Source organism: Lithobates pipiens, unplaced genomic scaffold, assembly GCF_037356315.1.
Source record: "Lithobates pipiens isolate NorthernLeopardFrog02 unplaced genomic scaffold, aLitPip1_a1.2 Scaffold_19, whole genome shotgun sequence".
Classification (NCBI taxonomy): Eukaryota; Metazoa; Chordata; class Amphibia; order Anura; family Ranidae; genus Lithobates; species Lithobates pipiens.
The window spans coordinates 523801577-523822859 of record NW_027507764.1 but is presented as its reverse complement, the minus strand read 5'-3'; the positions used below and the strand labels follow the sequence as shown (position 1 = coordinate 523822859).

General features: G+C 45.7%; 1 protein-coding gene across 1 annotated transcript in view; it reads right to left on the bottom strand.

Moving 5' to 3' along the window:
- LOC143998093 (voltage-dependent T-type calcium channel subunit alpha-1I-like) overlaps window positions 1–21283 on the bottom strand; it is a 1330488-nt gene that overhangs the window by 269695 nt on the left and 1039510 nt on the right. The window contains exon 10 of the mRNA XM_077493843.1: window positions 12200–12385. Coding sequence (XP_077349969.1) covers window positions 12200–12385 — 186 coding nt within the window. The remainder of the gene's footprint in view (window positions 1–12199; window positions 12386–21283) is intronic.

Sequence of the window (21283 nt, the reverse complement as noted above, 5' to 3'; positions counted from 1 at the left end):
AACGATGCTGCGTGAAAAAGGCTGGTCTTATGATGTAGTCCGAGCTCCCATTGGGTTTGGGCATAGTTTAAACAGGTGGGGTGCAATACTGGTGACAGTCAAAACTAGGGTAAACCAAATGTAAGAACAAAAAAAAAAAACAAAAAAAAAAAAGGGGGGGGAATAAAATAGAGGTCGACCGATATGGGTTTTTCTCTGGCCGATGCCGATGCCGATATTTAGAAATCATGCCGATATATGATGCCGATTTTTTTTTGGGCCAATATGTTAGGCCGTTTTTTTTTTTTTTAATCCCCCTTGATCTCATAAAATCTAACACACCTTTCCCACTGGGACATTTTTCAGGCGCTTTTGGGCTAAAAATAGCGCCTGTAAAGTGCCTGCAAAACGGCTCCCCTGCAGTCTGTGTAAAAAAACAAGAGTGCTTTCACACTGAGTGCCCTTTCACACAGGGGCGACACGACTTGCAGCGCGACTCACAGACGCGACCTGCACACGACTTCAGCAGCGACTTGCAAAATGACGACTGTATAGAAGGCAATGCAAGTCGCCTGAAGTCGCCCCAAAAATAGTACAGGAACCTTTTTCTAAGTCGGAGCGACTTGAGTCGCTCCTATTAGAACGGTTCCATAGTACAGAACGGAGCATGACTTGTCAGGCGACTAAGTCGCCTGACAAGTCGCGGTAGTGTGAACGGGCACTAAGGCGATGCGCTGGCAGGATCTTAAAAAAAGTCCTGCAAGCAGCACGTTTGGAATGGTGTATACCGCTCCTCCACCACTCCTGCCCATTGATATGAATGGGCACCACTGCCGAAGCGCATGCAATGCGATTTGGCAGCGGTGCTTCACGGGCGCATTTAACCTCTTCCTTGGCCGCTAGCTGGGTTTTATGTGCCCCACTAGCAGCCAAATAGCGCCGCTAAAATGATGGTAAAGAGTCGTTAAAACTTGCAGCGTTTTACCATCAACGCCTGCCCGCTCCAGTGTGAAAGCGGCCTTCATAAGTTATACAGAAAATGTCTTACATTTAAACATTTATTAAACAAAACAAACCTCCAATCAGTTTACTTGTATATGTATGATTTAGATTTAAAAAAAAACGGTAGTCAAAACTTTTGGACGAAAAAAAAATGGGCTAACTTTACTGTTTTAAATTTTTTTTTTTTTAAATAGTGTATTTTTTTCCCAAAAAAATGCATTTGAAAGACCTCTGTGCAAATGCCGTGTGACATAAAATATTGCAACAACCGCTATTTTATTCCCTAGGATCTCTGCTAAAAAAAAATATATATAATTTTTGGGGGGTCTAAGTGATTTTCTGGCAGAAAATACTGGATTTTTACTTGTAAGCAACAAGTGTCAGAAAAGATTTATGCCGCGTACACACGACCAGACTTTTCGAGGGATTAAGTCCGACAGACTTTCGAAGGAGTTCTGACGGAGCTCTGGCAGAATTCTGACGGACTTTCCGAATGAGCGGACTTGGCCACGCACAATCACACCAAACTCCGACGGATTTGAACGTGATGACGTACGACTCGACTCGAATAAGGAAGTTCATAGCCAGTAGCCAATAGCTGCACTAGCGTCGGTTTTAGTCCACCGGAATAGCACACACACGAGCAAATTTCTCGGTAGGAACTGGGTCCGGCAGAGTTCTGGCCGAAAAATTTGAAGCATGTTTCATTTCTAAAGTCTGTCAGACTTTTGCGAATCAAAAGTTCGTTGCAGCCCACACACGATCGAATAGTCTGCCGGAATCATTCCGTCAGACTTTGGATGTTGAAAAGTCCGGTCGTGTGTATGGGGCTTTAGTCTTTAAATGGTTAAACTGAGAACTTCTACACACTGAGATGATTTCATTCATTCAAGTGTAAACATTGTATCTTTTTGTTCTTTTCTTGGCAGGCTACCCAGAGAGGAGGAAAGTCGTTTCTATGACGACTCAGGCAACTTACACTGACTTCTATTACAGAAGTCTTTCCAAGTCCCGCTGTTCGGACTTTTTATCAGCACAATCGGCCGATGCCAATTAATTAAAAAACGGCAAATATCGGCCGATATATCGGCCGACCTCTAGAATAAAAACAACAGTCTCATTTGTGAAAGAAGATGAAGTGAGTGCCTACCATCTCTCACAGTGGATGGTAGAAAAGGTGGGCCTATAGACCAATAAGTCTGGAGGACTCGACAGGGAAAAGCAAGACTTCCAGTTCCAGGGCTTGTCCCAGGTCAGAGCGTGGGGAGCCAGTTGCAGGCGGGGTACGTGGAAGGTAATGCTTATGGCCTTTCTCCATTTCCCAAGTGCAGCCTGGAAAGTTGGTAGCAGAGTGAGAGGAAGCTGATCTGGCTGGGCTCTGGTTGCCTCCGTTTAATGGTAAAAGGTGAAGAATTCAAGGACTGCTTGTGTATCCTCAGGTGAGGTTAGAGTGTGGCTACAGCCTTTATAGGTGAAGGTAAGCTTGAAGGGGAAGCCTCAACAATAATGGATTTGTTGGGCTATCAGTGCAGAGGTGTAGGGCTTCATATGTCTCCATTTCATGATCATAGTCTGGGAGAGGTCTGCAAAAACTTGGTAGTGGTGCCCCTGGAAAACCAGATCAGACTTGTCCCTGGCAGCTCACAGGAGTGTCTCCTTAGTGCGATAATAGGTGAACTTGATCACAATGTCATGGGGAGGCCCCTCAGACTTCCTGGGCCCGAGCGCATGATGTATGCAAGATGTATGCAAGATGTATGCAGTCGAATTCCAGCCTCTCAATGGGAATAGCAGGAACCAGCTCCTGGAATAGAGCCATCGCCTATTTCACAATGTCACGGGGAGGTCCCACAGGCTTCCTGGGCCCGAGCTCATGATGAACGCAGTCAAATTCCAGCCTCTCAATGGGGATAGCAGGGACCAGCTCCTGGAATAGAGGTGAGGTCAGTTACTGTCTCTGAGATGCCCCTGAGGCTTAGGTTGCCCCAGCGGCCTCTGTTTTCAAAGTCCTCCAAGCGGAGGAGGGTAGCTTCCAGTTCCTTTTTGAGATATGAGATGTCCTGCTCATGGTTCTCCTGAACTGCGGCAGCCACTTCCATCTTGTCTTTGAGATCATTGGTGCGGGAGCCAATTACCCTGATCTCCCTGGTGAGATGTGTGGCTAATTTGTTAGTTGCAGCTGAGAGCTCCATTTAAAACGGGCTAGAAGGTCGGCATCGCGGAGCATAGGCTGTTGGTGTGGGGCTATCTCCGAGGCATCATTCACAGCCAGGGACTGGGTTGGGTCCTTGGGAAGGGATTGCTGGAAGAGGTCCTGACTCGAGGCCGGGACTTCCAAGAGGGCATCTGCTGGAGAGGCCTCGGGCGGGTTCCAATTCACCGACTTGGCACTGGAGGAGTGGGTAGACATGGTTTTCTTCCCCATAAGACACACAGAGCTGCGGGGAGTTGGAGCAGTTCGGAGGAAGCCAAGAATGCCCTCTATGGTGGTGCTATTGTAGCTGATGTGTCCGGCTGGCGAGGAGCAAGATCACCACACAGACATCTAGGTTTGCTGCTCACGAGCACACCCCCAGGAATTTTTTTTATTTTTTTTAAAGATTGTTGTTGTAAAGTGTAAAGAGTACCTTAATAGGCTTTGTTGTATCTTATCTTATCTTATTTTATCTTATCTAAGCTATGCCTACAAAACTGTTTAGTACTCGTTTAGTACAATGTTTAATAGCTGTAGCTAGGTCCATAACCTGTTGGAAAGCTGCTGGCAATATGACTCTTAGCAGTCAAGATGGTGCTGGGCATATGGCTGAGCCCTTCTTGTTTTATTTGAAGGAACACAGAAACAAGAAATTACGTTAAAACCATGTGGTTCCACTAATAGGAACATCTTATAGAAAAATTAAACATTCACACTACCCTACCACCTAGTGGCATAACCACTAATCACATAATAAAGGAAAATGGTTGTGGCACTTATGTCAGTATAAACAGCATGCTAACCGTATACTCATCAACCATTCATGTGCTAAAAAATGTACATGATTTGGTATTTATTATCATTCAACTTGTAAAATGTAAATACACACTTTACGCTTAAAAGGGCAAGGTACAGACTAGAATATAACTAATAAACTTATTTCACGAAGAATTCTAATTCTAAAGTGCTAATTCTTAAGTGCAACAACCCTTTAGAATAAACTTTTAAATTCTGACATCCGGGATTCTAATTGGTTGCCGTGGGTTGTTACAAGAACTAGCACATAAAAATAAGAATTCTTGGACTTCCAGTTCCGGCGCCACATGAGGAGGAGGTAAGCGGACTTCGCTCCGGCCGCTCACCCCCCTGAAACCGGCTACTAACCTGCCATTCACCTCGGGGAAACCCCTATCCTGTCTCAGAGAGACGAAGCGCCGCTCATGGACCGCTTTGTAGAGCGATCCGCGCAACGATCGCTCTCAGCCGCGATGAACACTGATACAGACGCGGCCGAGATAGCAGCCAAGATGGCACCCATACATTGCCTCACGGAGCCCCCTCCGCTATGTCCGGCTGTCTCCAGCGCAGCCACGGCTCCTTCTGCGGACATTGCTCAGGCTGTAGTGGCGCTTCTGACTCCCACACTAACTTCTACTATTGATACGGCTATTCAGAAAGCTATACACTCCATAATGGAGGATGACACCACCGCTCAGTCTGCAGCCATTGCACGCCTCACTCATTCTAATAGGGATTTGTTGAACAAAATGGACGATTTGGAAAATCGCGCTAGGAGGAACAACCTGAGGGTTGTGGGACTGCCTGAATCAATCACTAATGCGCAGCTAACAGACATCTGTGCGGTGACCATCCCTGCTCAATTGGGCCTCACTACACCGTGTGTTGTTGAAAGGGCTCATCGCCTAGGCCAGCATAATGACCAGTGCTCTAAACCCAGGGCAGTCATTGTCAGATACCTTAACTATGCGGATAAACATGCCATCCTACAAAAATTTCGCTCCCAGCGATCCCTCACCATTGACGGCGTAAACCTGCTTCTATTCGCAGACTATTCAATCGAAGTTATGAAGCTGCGTAAGGCCTTCTCACCGATCTGTGCTGCCCTCTTCAACAACCATGTTAAGTTCACCTTGGCATACCCGGCGGTTCTCCATGTCACTTCTCCTGGCGGTACATGCCGCACTTTTACGTCTCCTGCTGAAGCGGAGCACTTTCTCAACTACCCTGCAGATATGGACACTGCCCATGACCCCTCGGCGAGGAGCCCTTCATCCGGTTTGACACTCGATCCTCATGCTTCAACCAATCAATGTATGAGCCCTGAAAAACCACCTTACAAGCGCAGTCGCTCAACAAACCATTCCCAACGCGCAGAAATTCGCTGAATGTCTCCCCTCCTCACTCATCTCTACTGTTTGGTGCACTGGAAATTTCCACTCTCCCTGTGGATACAGCACAGACTGGGATTCGCTGCCTTGTGTATTTGTAAGTTTACCTGCAAGCCTCCAACGTACTGGTTTGAAACTGTTCATCTACTCTTTTTTTTTCCTGACCTGTAAGTTTATTGGTTTTACCCTTGTATTATACTATGTACTCTGTGACTTAGTTCCTCTGGTTCATTGTGCTGGCTAATTTACCGCCTTTTTTTAGCCACTCTCAGTGTTAGGGCATCATCCTATAGTCTCTCCCCCGCCCATCCTCCCCAGCCTTGCCTCCCCTCCTCTCCTCCCCTCCTTCCCATCCACCTCCCCTTTGAACTCACCCAGTGCCCTCCCCCATTTTGCCATGTCTTTCCCGTCCTACCCTTCCCTCTTCCCCGGGGTACAAGATCTGCCTCTCCCAGGGGGTGCGGTCACTCTCTGGGAGATGCACTCACATTGTGTTCCTCATGTGGAAAAAGGTGAAGTTGATGATAGCTCTCACATGGTTGATTTACGGTTCTGTCTCTCCACCCCCCCTTTTCTTTCCTTTTTTTTTCTTTTTCCCTCTTTTCGTCTCTCTCCTTCCCCCTCTCTTTCTTCCCCACCCTTCTTGTATACCTTTCACAGCTTACTCACCCATGCGTGCTTCCAAGTACATTACAAACCCCCCGTGCTTCCCTTAGACATCGTGGCGGTGCTTTCACCTAGATATGTATATAAGGGCTCCTGCGCTATATGTAAAAAAGGTATAACAGGTCTATTCAAGTAGGTGCAGCAAACACTTTATGAGTTGACTCTCATTAGTGTACAAACCAAAAGGGAAAGAAAAGGGGGATGTGTTGCGCTTCCTATATTAGAGACCAATATTGGACTATCTCAAACAAAGATTTCAATGCTAACGGCAAAAAGTGCAATCGTGCTAAAGCAAACAAAAACTAGTGAATAAAAGTGCATCTGTGCATAATATATATAAAATGTGTACATAACATTAAATATATAAAAATATATCATATACGTGATACCGACAATGGTGCTGTGATAAAAAGTGCATATATCCAGAGATCAATGTGGGTAAAATACACACAATAAACCAAAATATAAAAATAAAAACAGCAGCAACAAAAAATATATAAAGGTAGAAAAATAGCAGCAAAAACGATTAAATCTAATCAAAGTGACCCATACATATTCCAATTGTGAAACATGTGGTGAAATAACACCACCAAATAGTGAAGTGCGGGATGTGCCGAGCCAACTCTCTTCCGTACAGGTGATTTTCTGTGTAAATGCTGATCACACTAGGTAAATACCTTACTGCTGTAAGGTATACAGCGAAGAAATAATCTTTTACAAGGAACACCAGGAGATGGATGGAGAGGGAACTTCACATTTCTCTATCGTCACCACCAATCATCTGATTCCTCCGTGAGTACTAGCACATATATGCTCAAGGGATAGACAAAGGGGAATCCACCATAGTGTAGCATGTTAAAAATTCTTTCTTTATTAAACAAAAATAAACTACTCACAAGGTTGATGAAATAGCAGAGCGCACAGCAAACAACAGATCAGCGAACGATTCGTTTGCGTGTAAATGTCACTTCCGGTCTCCTACGCGTTACGTCATGAATTGACTTCAACTGGGAGGGACCCAGAAATCAAGGGGGACCCAGAAATCAAAGACATGGTGGTCACAGATCATAGCCCAGTAGTGGTCCGCATACTACATGCTAAGCCCTCCTCGCCGTCACCCACATGGCGCTTCCCCTCCCACCTGGCCGAAAGCGAAGATTTCAGACAGCTGCTTCTTTCTAGCTGGACGGAATATACAGAAACTAATAGCGCACACTTGTCCGACCCTAACCTCTTTTGGGAAGCGGGTGAGGCTTACCTCAGGGGCAAAATCATATCTTACGTATCCCAATACAAGAAACACTCTAATCAGCAATATTTGCTAGCTAGTAATAAATTACGCTCCATGCACCTAAAGCTCTTACGCAGTCGCACTCCTGATAACATTGCTGCCTGGCAACTGGCCAAGCATGATTTTGACCTGTGGGCTGACACACAAGAACGGATAGCCTCCTCCTTCTATACCTTGCGCCTACATAAATATGGTAACAAGGCGGGCAAACTCCTATTCCACTTATGCTCGGGTTTTCACTGCCCCACCTATATTCATGCCCTAAAACACACTGATGGGTCTTTAGCGTCTACCCTTAAAGAAATCAGTAAAATACTTGCAGAATACTACACATCTCTGTACGCTGAGGACCCCCTTGACCAATCTGTAGAGGATCATCTGTTGTCCAGGATCCGCCTGCTGAAGCTAGCTATCCCACAATTAGATGCCATCAACGCCCCCATCACATTAGAAGACGTTAGGTTGACGATAAAATCCCTACCCTCCTCCAAAGCTCCGGGACCAGACGGCTATACTGCGGAATTTTATAAACTCACTCAAGACTTTCTTCCTGACACCTTATGTAAAGTATTCTCTGCTCTCTGGAACGGGGGTTCATATCTCCCGACGGGTACCCAAGCACATATTAAATTGATCGCAAAAAAAGGAAAAGACCCCTCCCACCCTGGTTCTTACAGACCTATATCCCTAATAAATGTCGATGTGAAGATCCTATTCAAAATTATTGCCTCCTGCCTAGCTATAATCCTTCCCACCCTTCTCCACCCAGCCCAATCTGGCTTCACCACTGGTAGATCAGCAACTCTCAACATCCGCAAGGTACTGCTGGCGTTGGAATGTGCCAAACAAAATCCGGACTGTGACATGGCCATTATATCTATCGACGCCGAAAAGGCCTTTGACAATATCAACTTTGCCTGGCTATTCAAAGTACTCCATGCTTTTGGCTTCTCTGGTCCAGTCATGCATTTCCTACGCCAGATGTACGCTGCTCCGACTGCTAGATTGGTGACTCCAGACTTCGTCTCTCAAACCATTGAACCCCTGTCTAGATTCCTAAACTCCCCCAACGGCGTAAGTGGAATCCCCATTAAAAATCAAACGCTACAATCTGCTCTTTTTGTGGACGATATCCTCCTTTTTTCGTCTAAACCTCCAGCTGATTTCGACACCTTACGTGACCTATTTGCGACCTTCCGGCTCTGCTCTGGGTTTCGAGTCAACTACGATAAGAGCGAAGTCCTTGCCCTAAATCCCCTGTGAAGTTTGGGGATACTAGCTCCGCGGGATTAAGTGCATAAACCATTGTCAGGTGAAACCAAAATATCTTTATTTATGAATAAATCAAAAATAAAGCTTTTCTCCAGCATAAAAAACGTAAATTAAAGTCCGCTTGTCTTCAGCACAAAATAATACAAAAAGAAAAGCACCTACAGTTCTGTAGAAAGGTCTTCACCAAAAAGAGTCCTTGCAGAGATCTTTTTTGCAGCCTCCAAAACAGCAAACAGCAAATATAACAACACAGCCAGACAGCTCCTCAGACAGGTGTTCATCTCCTTCTTCTCCTCACCACCACCTCTCTGTCCACTTCCTGTCTTATGGGCTGTCTGTCTTCCTGGAGGCCGTTAACCCCCTGTGGGCCAAATCCCTGTGGTCAGGGAGGGAGGCTCTTTCCCACCCAAATGTCACTTTAGAGCCTCCCAAATTCCCGGGTCCCAACTATCTCTCTTACAAATATAGAGAGGACCGCAAATCAGTCTTCTCCCGAAAACTATACCCGGAATCCATCACCCATTTTTGGGTGACCACCTGAGGCCTACCATGATTCCCTTAAAGGGACCACATCCCGAATATAGGCGCCACATAGTACCCGTCCAGGACCCAACCTTGGCGTCCTGTACACCCTGTAAAGCCAGACTCTGGCAATCCTCTTCGCCCTTCACACTGGCACGCCATCACATCACGTACTTGGGAGTATGCATAGGTAGAGAACCTTCATCACTGTATACCCTTAACTACTCACCGCTGATTGCTAAGCTTGTGCAGGAATTGGAATCTTGGGCAGGTCTGCCGCTTTCACTTTTTGGGAGATGTCATCTTTTCAAGATGGTCTCCTTTGCGAGACTCTTGTATCCGATGCAAACTATCCCACTTTTATTAAAACACTCAGATATACAAAATATACACAAGGCCCTTAATGCTTTCCTTTGGGCTAACAAAAAACCTTGCATTGCCCTTCAGAAATTGTGCCTCCCGAAGCCCGAGGGTGGGGCTGGCCTGCCCAATATTCGTTTCTACAATCTCTCCTGCCTTCTACGTCAAGGTCTCGATTGGATAGTAGGCAAATCTAGGTATTCGAACCATGATCTTGAGAAAGCATTGGTACACCCCTATACACTCCCAGCTCCATTCCAATCTGCATGCTCTCCCAAGCCACCTTAAAACTAATGTACTCATCCGAGATACGGTAATAGCTTGGAGGGAAGTTCGGAAACGCATGGGATTACCCACAAACATATCCAAACACCTCACCATCCAGGGTAACCCAATGTTTCCCCCTTCTACGGCCCATCCAGCTTTTACATTTTGGGGCGCACAAGGCCTTACCACAATTGCCTCCCTCTATGACCGTGCTCGAGGAAGACTCAAACCGTACAAAACCTTGGCTCAGGAATACTCCCTCCCTCCCTCTCAGGTGTTCCACTATTACCAACTGATCCATTATCTACAAACGATAGGAGGGACTCGGCCAGACTCTTGCTCCACATCCCCCTTGGATTCTATGCTTCAACAAGACCATTACTCCATCTCCAATCTCTATGCTCAACTCATCACCCGTCAAGCTGATAAATACCACCTTGCTCCCTTTAAAAATTGGGCCTCCATCTTCGGTGACACAAGCCTCCTGGAAAATATTCTACGGGGATACAGACTTATCCATAAACTCATAGTTTCGGAAACCTGGCGGGAAACCCAATTTAAGCTTACCCATAGGGCCTACTACCCCTTTCACACTAACAACGTGGATCCCTCCCAAGTGCCCATGGTGCTCACTTGATCGCCCTACCCTGCTCCATCGCCTGTGGGACTGTGCTTCAATTTCCACCTTCTGGGATTCAGTGCTGGACTACATATTCACCATTACCGATATGTGTCTGCCTAAGGATCCACTCACCTGCTTATTCAGCTGTGAACCCTCAATCCCTTTGGGGGCACAACCAGGATCTCTTGCTCTTACCCATTGGACACACGTTTGTCTCCTGGCAGCTCGAAGAACCATTATGAAACACTGGATCAACTCATCTCCTCCAGGTCTCCAAGGGGTGAAACAAGCTCTCCTTTCCCTGTTTTACATAGAAAGACTTGATACTATGTCCTCGCATTTCCAGTCTACTGCTCGCTTTTTCTCAAGGTGGAAAGATTACATTGAACACTCGTTTTGTTCGGCAGACATTCCTTCTCTCATATACCCCTTCAGGTATACCGACTGGTACCTCAAACGTGACCTTACCAACTCGCTGGGGAAACTTAAGTTACCGGCCTCCCACCTTCCTACACATCCCCTCAACATCCTGCACTATCCACCATGAGCCCAATGGCCTAATCTAGACCGAACTGGACTTTCTTTGGATTTATATGCTTTTGGTCTTTCATGTGCAGCTCATCTACCTGCTCCCACTTCCAAGACTCCTACAGGTCTACCATGGATACTTTTTACGCTTAAGAGACATACAAGTTGGGTTCGCATCGCCAATTGTTATATTTCTCATCAGGTGTGGTCTACTGTACTGTTCCGAAAATAAGGTGGTATACAACCCCCCTCTTTTTTCTTTTTCTCTTTTCTTTTCTCCCCCCCCCCCCCCTTCTTTTCCTCATACTAATGTTTGGGTTATGTTCCAATACTTGCCTACTCAATTACTTCATAGTTGTATATTTTATGAACTGTCAATTGACTTGCTGTTTGTATTGTGCAAAACTTTAATAAAAATTTGTTATAAAAAAATAAGAATTCTTCATTGAACAAGGTGAGCAATATAATTTGCTTTGCACCTGATCATATTGGGCATCAGTTTGTGTTGTTTAAAGTGTAAATCAAAACTCTGCTGTCAGATTTGGATATAATAAAATAGTTAGGACCTCTGTTATTGCTGTCAGGGGCGTATTTACCCTAATTTCTTGCTCTAATGACTACTACCACAGTAATAGGGCATAACTGTTGTGATATGGCTGAACCGGAGTGACTCCATCTTTATAAGTTCATATAAGATTAACTTGGGTTAACCTGTTAGTTAGTTTAAACTCTGTATTTAAAGACTGTAGCGGTTTTCCTATAAAGCATACATATAAGAAAATATAGCTTGCATAAGCAGTTTTATTCTGTACTGTCTAAATAAAGAAATTGTGTCTCAATATGTCTGGGCCACCCCAGACATGACTTGGGGAAGCAGGACTCATGACTGTGACTCATGAAAGCAGATTACATAATCAATGATATGTAATGTACACCTCTGTATTAACCACACCCATGTTCTATGCAATGATTGGCTAATAATAGCGCATATAAATTGTAGACCCGCCCAGAACTAAACCAGACAAGCTCTGACCACCAACTTTGACTCATCTCTTCTTGTGTTCAGAAAAATGCTGTCTCCTTAGTACTGCAGTGCTAAGCAGGTTTCGTAAGTGTGGTAATTGCCGTAATTATACCTAGCTGGTCTTTGTCGGGTATATAGAAATACCATTTTAATCACAACAATAACCATTAGCTAGGAATATGCAATTATATTTAAGGCAAAGAAAATATTTTAGTATTAAACAGTAAAGGGCATATAAAAAATTTTCAGATTTCAACCCAAACCAAAACCACACATTTCTTACCTAAAGATGAAGATAAAGAGCATGAGAAGCATGCAAAATGTAGCCACATTGTCCATTGTCTTCATTAAGACTACCAGCTGCCGTCTCAGTGCAGGCATAAACCGTACGAGTTTCAATACCCGAAGAAGACGAAAAGTTCTTAAAACTGAAAGCCCACCATCGTTCTGCCCAATAATCTCCCAGACACTGAATAAAAAATATCAGAAGATAGGAGCAATTATAAAAAAAAAAGGATTATTATGCAGATAGAGAAAATAAGACAGCATACATTCTTTAAGTCCTCTCTCTTCTATTTATTCTGTTTGGATTGTATATTAACTTTAAGTTCAATGCGTGAAAGAATAAAACAAATTTAGCATTCCGTATGTATGAATAATATCATGAATAAGAATGGTAAATGATTGTAAAAAGCCTCAATAACTCCTGTTTATATATAGAACGAATCAAACTCTGTTGTTAATCATATGGATATGGGTGTGCGCAATATATATTATATTCTCACGCCCACACATACAGTACACACCCACTCTTATAAATACATTTTAACAAACATTTTAATATGTATTAAAACATGGAAGGTGTCAGCAGTAGGACAGTGGAAGGTGTCAGTAGAGCAATGGATGGTATCAATAGAGCAGTGGACTTGTAGGACAGTGGATGTTGTCAGTCAGTAGAGCAGTGGACTTTGTTCGTAGGGGGTACAATAGAGGGCAGTGTCAGTTGAGCAGAGAATAGTGTCAGTAGTGCAGTGGATGGTGTCAGTCATTTTTTTATTTTTTATTATTTTTTACAATTGTATTTATATATTTTTTTTATAATAATGATATTATTATTATAATTTTTTTTTTTACTATTTTTTTTAGGAGCCCCAATGGGGGGCTTTGGTAAAATATCAGGGGTCTAACCAGGCCTCAGCTCTCATTTTTTAAACTGACAAAGGACAGAGATTCTCCAGTCTCTTTGTGTGCAGCCTCAGCTGCACTGGACAGTGAATGAATGGAAAGAGCTCTGTGCTGAGTGGCTTCCTATTCATTCACAAACTGAAGTATAGTAAACAGAGTTTACTATGCTTCAGTTATGAATGGACACAGGAGCGCTCAGTTCCGATCACTCAGTTTATTCATTCAGCCCCTTCCCTACTCTCCATCCTGAAACAACATTACCCCCAGCAGCCAGCAGGAGGGGAAAGAAAGCCATTAGCGTTCTGCGGGGGGAGGGGAAATTAGCACAGCACCAGGTAATTAGGATGTGCCAAGACACACCCAGCACACCCAGTGTAAACGCCTATGCGTATAGACGTCAATTGTCTTGCTTCCTATGTGAAAACAAAAGATGAAGAAGTGATAACAAATTCATAAATATAAATTATACTAAAAAAACTACTAGTAAGCTAGCAAATCAGATAAAGCATAATAGAAGCATAAAGGTGATATCATCAAAGATAGCCAGGTAAATGCATGTCAAATCACCATAAATTAGATACTACTTGCAGGACAAAACAAACTATTCTTATTTATTGTTTTTTTTAAGTAGCGGCAACACTTGCATACACCTGTATACCGCTTGACGTTTTTTTTTTCTTCCTGCGAGGTAAAGTCATAATATGCTAGTAGCATCGCATACTAGCACATTATGTGAAACTTACCTTAAAATTAAGCTGTTCCAGCACTGCGTTGTCAGCACTGCAGCCGCTTCCATTTTTACCAGACTCGCTTCTGGGTTTGCGGGCCCTGGCTCTGTGGCTGGCCGGAGCCGCGATGACGTCACTCCTGTGCATGCGTGCGGGAGCCGCTGTTCATGGCACAGGGCTCAGAAGAAACGGCACCGGTGGCCGTTCCTTTAGAACGCATGCACCAGTGATGTCACTGTAAATATCTCCTGAACGGTACACATTTAGGAGATATTTACACTACTTATAGGTAAGGCTTATCTATAGGTAAGTTGACTTCCTCTTTAAGGGAAGTGCAAATATACGGTGCAAAAATAGTGTGATTTTAATTTTTACTGCTGAGGATTTTTTGGAAGGCAGAATTTCCTGAGCTTGTGTAGCGGCCATAACCCTTTGTAGGGTGGCCTTAACTTACTGGGCTTACCGGTTACCTCGGCTTGGCTTGCTCTTCCACGTCTAGGGGTTCCCAGGGTTGATACCCAACAACTTGAACGCTGACACAAATAAAGTCCTTTTGAAAGGTTTTATTTTGCATTGATAACATCCAATAACACAGTCTCTCGAGGGCACGGGTGAAGAACCTGCACCTCGAACTGCAGGTCTAACAAAGTCTCTAGTTTCACGCAGAGAGTAGCCACTCGCAACTGGGTACTTCAGAGCTGAACAGATCTCTAGACAGAGATTCTGACAGTCAGCACGTTGAATCAAAACTTGAAAAAATCCTATGAACGTATACAAGTTGTAACTAAGGGCAAAGAGGAACCTTTTTCTTCAGTACCTGGAATGTTCTCTGTCTCCTTACTAGTACTGGAAACAGCGTGGATTTGTCAATGTCCTTCCCAACTCAGTAACCAGGCACTTCTCAGGATGCCACTTGTCGGCCCTCCTTTGAAGGGTCCTCCCCCGGTCACTTCCACGAGCTGTGGTGCCCCTCCAAGCCGAGAGCACACCCGGACACCTTGAATCCTCCCTCAGTTACTGCGCCTCGGACCAGCAGATTCCGAGACTCTGGACCAGACGGGTCTATTGGGGGCATCTAACAGGAACATGTTACGGGATGTCGAACACCCCCTGACCGGGACCCCTCACGGGGCTACCCCGGTCCTGGAACCAGAACAGACCACACAGGCCTCACAAACTCCTCTACCCTAAGCACGAGACCCACACATCGTAAGTACCCTTTCCCAGACTCCCCAGCGGGGCCCGGCACTCCCACTGATTGGTTCAGAGAAGGTTGATACTCAAAATGTCCAACCAGGCCTGGTTCTGGCCTGTCATGTGCACCTCACCACTCACATGACCAGGCAGAACTTCTAACACAGCCCAGCCAGACTGATGTCAAGGCCAACCTACGTAATTAACCCTCAGAACCCCTACTGTTCTGAGGCAAAAACTAAATTTACATGCATATGACACTTTGTGCAAAATGTGATCCGCTACACTTGTAATTGGACATATAATTTTATGTTGTGGATCATTTGTAGACTGAACAATGATATAATAAGAGCAATACTTGAAGTCACTTGTTTAGTAACAGGCTTTAATTAGGTTTATTATATAAGAGGCAAGTGGCGATTACTAAGTAATATTAATTTTGATTACGGTTTTAATACATTTTAAATAATATTACTTTTTTGCACATATACGCATGTATACATGCTGTCTCTTGTCACTGTATATAGAGGACTTGGTGGCATCCAGGATCCTGAGCCATGCAGTTTGAGGGGCTCCAGGATGGTTGTATTATACAAAGGAGACAGGATTACTGAGTCCTGGATTGGATCCTAGAGCCCAGAAGCTTTGTATATTATTTGGTGGGATGAAGTCTCCAGTCCTAGGTCTGTGGTTTGCTGACAACCAGCATCTTGTTGGGACAGGTGTGCACAAACCCTTTAGTATAGATTCTGGCAATAAGGGCTCTCATCTAAGAACAGTGGAGGTCTCAGCCCAGGAGTCAAGGTGAGAGTCAATACAGCTGGGAGCTAGAGTCAGTGCACCAGGTGATTAGGGCGTGCACAAACATCTGAATGGGTATGAGTACTGCTTTAAAGATCAGACTTGAAGCAGTGGCATAGCATGGGGGGCTGCCGATGGGGTTGCTGTAGGTGCAACATTTAGAGGGGCACAGTCTTGTTTCTGCAGCCTGTCACCTTCCTCTGTGTTACTAGTGTAGTACTGGGTATACCAACAGGTATCGCTCTGCACATTCCTTCGCACTTTGTTCACTTCCTCGGCAACACATAATATTGAACAGGTACCACCCAAGCAATGACAGACTCAGCTAAATCCTAGCTCCGGTTCTAGACTTCACAGGGGCATTGCTATGGTAGACAGTGTGGTAGCCTTCCCCCGCCCCCACCTGTCCAGTCACTGTCACAATTAGAGATGGTGATTGGGGAGGTTTGCCAGGTATCTGCTGGAGGGGGCGGGGGAGGGGCATGTCTGTGGGTTCAGTTTTTATCTGTGGGGGCAATCTAGGAGTCTGTGACCTTTGAGAATGGTTGCTCTGTTCGGGGAAGCCCTAAGTTTCCACAAAATGTGCACCCTGAAGAGTGATTTACATTCAGATTACTCTTTAGAGAGCCTTTGACAGGTGGTGAGGAACAGCTGTATCACTTCCTCACTGCTTGCTTTAACCCCTTGAATGATGCTCTGCAGTGTTTGCAGAGTGGTCCAATTCACTGCTGAACGTGACAGGGGGTATAATAAGTGCTGCAGCATGTGTACACCTCCAGTGGCTGCCTCTTTAGCTAAAGGGAGTAGTGGTTGGGTTTGGTAAAGGTGTGGCTCAACTGCAGTGTCTCATTACCCCCCAACTGGTAGTGTCAATGAGCCCTTACTGTAAATGTCATGTAGTGTAGACTAGACCCATGTTCAAAAATCAGACACATCATAATCCCAGGTATAGAGTACCTAAAGGAACATAACCTCTCCCCTTTCTGTCACTGATTTAAGGGGGGGTGGAGGATACTGATATTATTTACAGTCTGAGCCTCTGATTGGCTGCTCACAGCCTTTTATTATTGTTTGAATCTGAGAAGGTATTTCTTTGACTACTGTATTCAAAACGATATCTCAAACTGAACCAATAATAAAAGGCTGGGGGGGCGTGGCCTAGGTGGTCATGTGAGCGGACGTCTTTCTGTGCAGCTCCGACATCTCCTGCTACAATTCTGCTCCATCCTTGGTTGATCCCCCATATACCGCCGCACGAAGGATGCCGCATGCACCGGAGGACTGCCCCGCTTCACCGGACGGTGATATCGGCGGAAGGGCAAACGCAGAAGGCAGCCACCGGCGTGAATGTATGTACACACAGGCTCAGGCCAAGATGGCCGCCGGACCACCGCCACAGCGCCTTTTTATTCCCCGGCCTCCACGCCGGATCTCTTCGGGGAAGCCTCTCCGCCGTCCTCCCCGGGACAGCCTGACCCTCCGATCCTGTTGTCGCAGATCTCGACGGGGGAGGAGGCATGTTGCTCTAATGGGGACAGTGGCTGAAATCAAAAGTGACTTTACACTACTAAGGCAGGATGTCCAGACATTACGAGGAAGGGTGGATGAAACTGAAAAACGCAGAAGTGACTTGGAAGACTCAGTTAACCCTTTATTGCCTAAACTCAATACTGCGGGGGTAAAATAGCTACCCTGGAGGACAAGGTGGACGACCTTGAGAACTGCCTCAGATGAAACAACCTGAGGCTGGTTGGCCTTCCTGAGCGGGTGGAGGGGTCTGACACAGTGGCTTTTTTGGAAAGTTGGCTGGAGCAGGAGTTTGGCCGTGAAATACTGTCTCCTTGCTTTGTGATAGAACGGCACACAGAGTCCTGGGCAGACCTCTCCCTACAGGTAATCCGCCACGCACAGTGGTTATCAGGCTGCTGAACTACAGGGACAGAGACGCTATTTGGCATGCGGCCAGAACAAAAGGCAGTTTGAAGATTAACAATGCTACAGTGTCACTATACCCAGATTATTCGGTGACAGTCCGCAACCAAAGGGTACAATTCCAGTCTGTTAAACAAAAGTTGCGAGAACATGCTGTGCAGTATTCTATGATATTTCCGGCTACCCTTCGCATTGTCCATCAGGAGAAAGTTATTTTCTTCCAGTCACCCAAGAATGTCATCGCATGCTGGGAGTCCCTACCCCAACCCCTTTGTGACCCTGCCCTAGGAGAACGATGTTGAGCCACTCAGTGGTGAAGTTGACTTGTTACAGTTAACCGCATGGATATCAGGCCAGCATGGCCCTAGTTTTGGGTACAAGCCCGCTCGATTTCCATGGGAGCAGGGCAGGGTTGTTGCTGCTGATTGGCAGCTCTTTATTTTTTGTCTATAGTCTGGTAGCGGTATGTAAGGAAGTTGGATGGATGTGTGTGTGTGTGTCACTTTGTCCCACTGGAGGTGCTGTGGCTCTGGCTGATTGGCGGGGGACTGTCCTGGGGCTCCCGGACAGGCTGCGCCCGATTTTTCCCGCTTGTGTGATGATACTGACCCCCCATGGCTGAGGTAAACATTTGCTCATGGAATGTGAGAGGGCTGAGCTCTAAATTTAAACGTGCATTGGTGTTTGAGCAGATCAAACGATTACACCCGCATGTTCTCTGCCTACAAGAGACTTATCTGGTGGGCTCAAAAATCCTTGCACTAAAAAAGTGTTGGGTGGCTCACAATTTTCACTCCACGTACTCTAATTATGCTCGTGGGGTGGCCATCCTAATTCGTAAAGGGCTTCTTTTTGGGTGCCACCAGGTGGTCTCGGACCCCAAGGGTTAGTTTTTGGTGTTACATGCTACAGTGCAGAGAAAGCCTGTTATTCTGGTCACAATATATGTTCCTCCGCCAGCCACAGCCACGGTATTCTCAGAACTGAGCGTTAAGTTATCACTTTTACCTGTTTGCCCTACATTTATTGTAGGGGATTTTAACTCAGTACTGCAGCCAGCTCTGGATAGACTGCAACCTCATGTGAATGATCCCAAGCTGTTTAGTAAATGGTGTGAGGCGTACGGATATGTAGATATTTGGCGTTGGAAGTTCCCGGGGGAAAAGATATTCTCCTGTCAATCTAAAACCTACGGTTCTCTATCTAGGCTGGACTATGCACTGGCCACCGGGGACCTTCTGCCGGTTGTCAGGGCAATTAAATATGTTTCACACATAGTGTCGGGTCACTCGCTACTCCAGGTTACCCTTACCCTGGGACACAGTCCTTCATTTCGGGTGTGGAAACTTAGTCCCTTGTGGATATCCACGCCGGGGATACAGGAGGCCATCCCGTCGGATATGGTAGATTTATTGGTCCACTAACATTGACACAACAGTAGCAGGCCCCACGTGGGACGCCTTTAAGGCGGTTTTGCGTGGGTCGTATATATCCCGCATTAAGCACCATAGACTGGCCGGGAGGGCCCAACAAACGAAACTTGAGCGATCCCTAGAGGAGGCTAGACGTAGGCACATGCTAAACCCGACAGAGACTACCCGTGGAGAGCTGACTAATGCCCATAAGATGTTGCAGTTACATCTTGTGGACACGACTAAAGTACAACAACTACACCTGACGGCAAAACTACACAAACACAGGGGGAAGAACGGGAGACTGCAAGCCTTTCTTGCCCATGCGGAATATTTGGATAGTTCCATCTCTGCTATACAATTGGCTGATGGCTCCACTACCGAGGATCCTGTAGCTATTAATCAGGAATTTGCCTCATACTATGGTAGATTATATGATGATCCGGCACCCCCCTCGGAGGCTACTTTTAGGGGTTTCTTCTCATCATTGGTATTCCCTGGGCTGGAGGACACTCAGAGGGACCTCTTGGAACAGGAAATTACTCTTGAAGAGGTGGAAACAGCGATAGGTTCCCTACCACCCTCAAAAGCTCCGGGCCTGGATGGTATCCTTCGACGTGGTATCAGACCTACACTGAATTGATAGCTCCTAAACTACTCCTCACTTACCGTGCATCCTTGAACCAGGGATCTCTTCCTGATTCAATGAATGAAGCACTGATTGTGGTTCTACCCAAGCCGGGAAAAAATAAACCGTTATGCGAGTCCTCCCGACCCATTTCCCTCCTGAACCATGACGCAAAAATATTGGCCAAGATACTAGCTCTTCGCTTGCAAAAAGTTATACTTTACCTTGATATCGCCGGACCAGGCTGGTTTTATGCCTGGACGTAGCACGTTTGATAATATATGCAGATTATATCTACATATCCATAGAGCATGCAGGGACAAAATTGGTAGCCTGGTGGTGTCCTTAGATGTGTTAAAAGCTTTTGATACGGTGCGTTGGTCATTCCTGTGGGAGACTATGGCTAACATGGGATTTGGCCCATAATTTACAAACTGGGTTCGCCTGTTGTATGCTAAACCAAGTGCAAGGGTGCGAACCAATAGAGATGTCTCTTCACCATTCCGATTGCAGAGGGGGACTAGGCAGGGGTGTCTGCTGTCTCCGCTCCTGTTCACAATCGCCATTGAGCCTTTGGCTCTGGCGGTGCAGCAGGCCTCGGGGATAGGGGACATCCGACTTGGGACGCTGGAGGAGAAGATATCTTTGTATGCAGACGATGCCTTGATTTATTTAGATGGTAAGGAAAGCTCCTTCAGCGGCCTTATGCAGGTGGTGGAAGAATTTGGGGATGTGTCTGGTCTGAGGGTTGGCTGGGATAAGTCGATAGCTTTTCCCATTGGCCCTCACAGTTCCTATGATTATTTGAAAACTTCTAAGCTTCAGACGTCTCAATCATTTAAGTACCTGGGCATTCAGATCCATAACGAGCTCCCCAAATATGAAGACTTAAATATTGCCCCCATTACAAAACAGATAGTTGACAAACTCCAAACATGGGCAACCCTCCCTCTCAACTTAATAGAGCGTATCAACATCTTCAAAATGATCTTCCTCCCTAAATTTTTATATTGCGTTAGAGCGGCTCCGGTTTATCTCCCTAAGAAGTTAATTCTGAAAATAGAGTGTATTGTGTCCTCCTTTATCTGGCAAAATTCCCATCCGCAGATAGCCAAGACATCTTTACAGTCCCCCAAATTGAAAGGAGGCCTGGCCCACCCAAATTTATACAATTACTTCATTGCCTCCCAACTTACCTATGTATATGAATGGCTGCATTCCAACCCTCAGACCCCCTCCGCCACTCTAATGTCAATCTTACATGCACCGCTTGACACAGTCAACGATGTATTGCATAGGGCACTACATTCTAGGTGCTCTAGGTTTTCCCCTATGGTAGTGGGTTTACTAGCTTGGAGAGAGGGGGAAAAACTGCTTTCAATCACCACCCCTGGCAGGTCACCGCAAACCCCACTATGGGACAATCCTAGTCTGCCAGAATTATGTGGGCATCCAGACTCGGTGGACCCGGCGGCATATATCGTGCT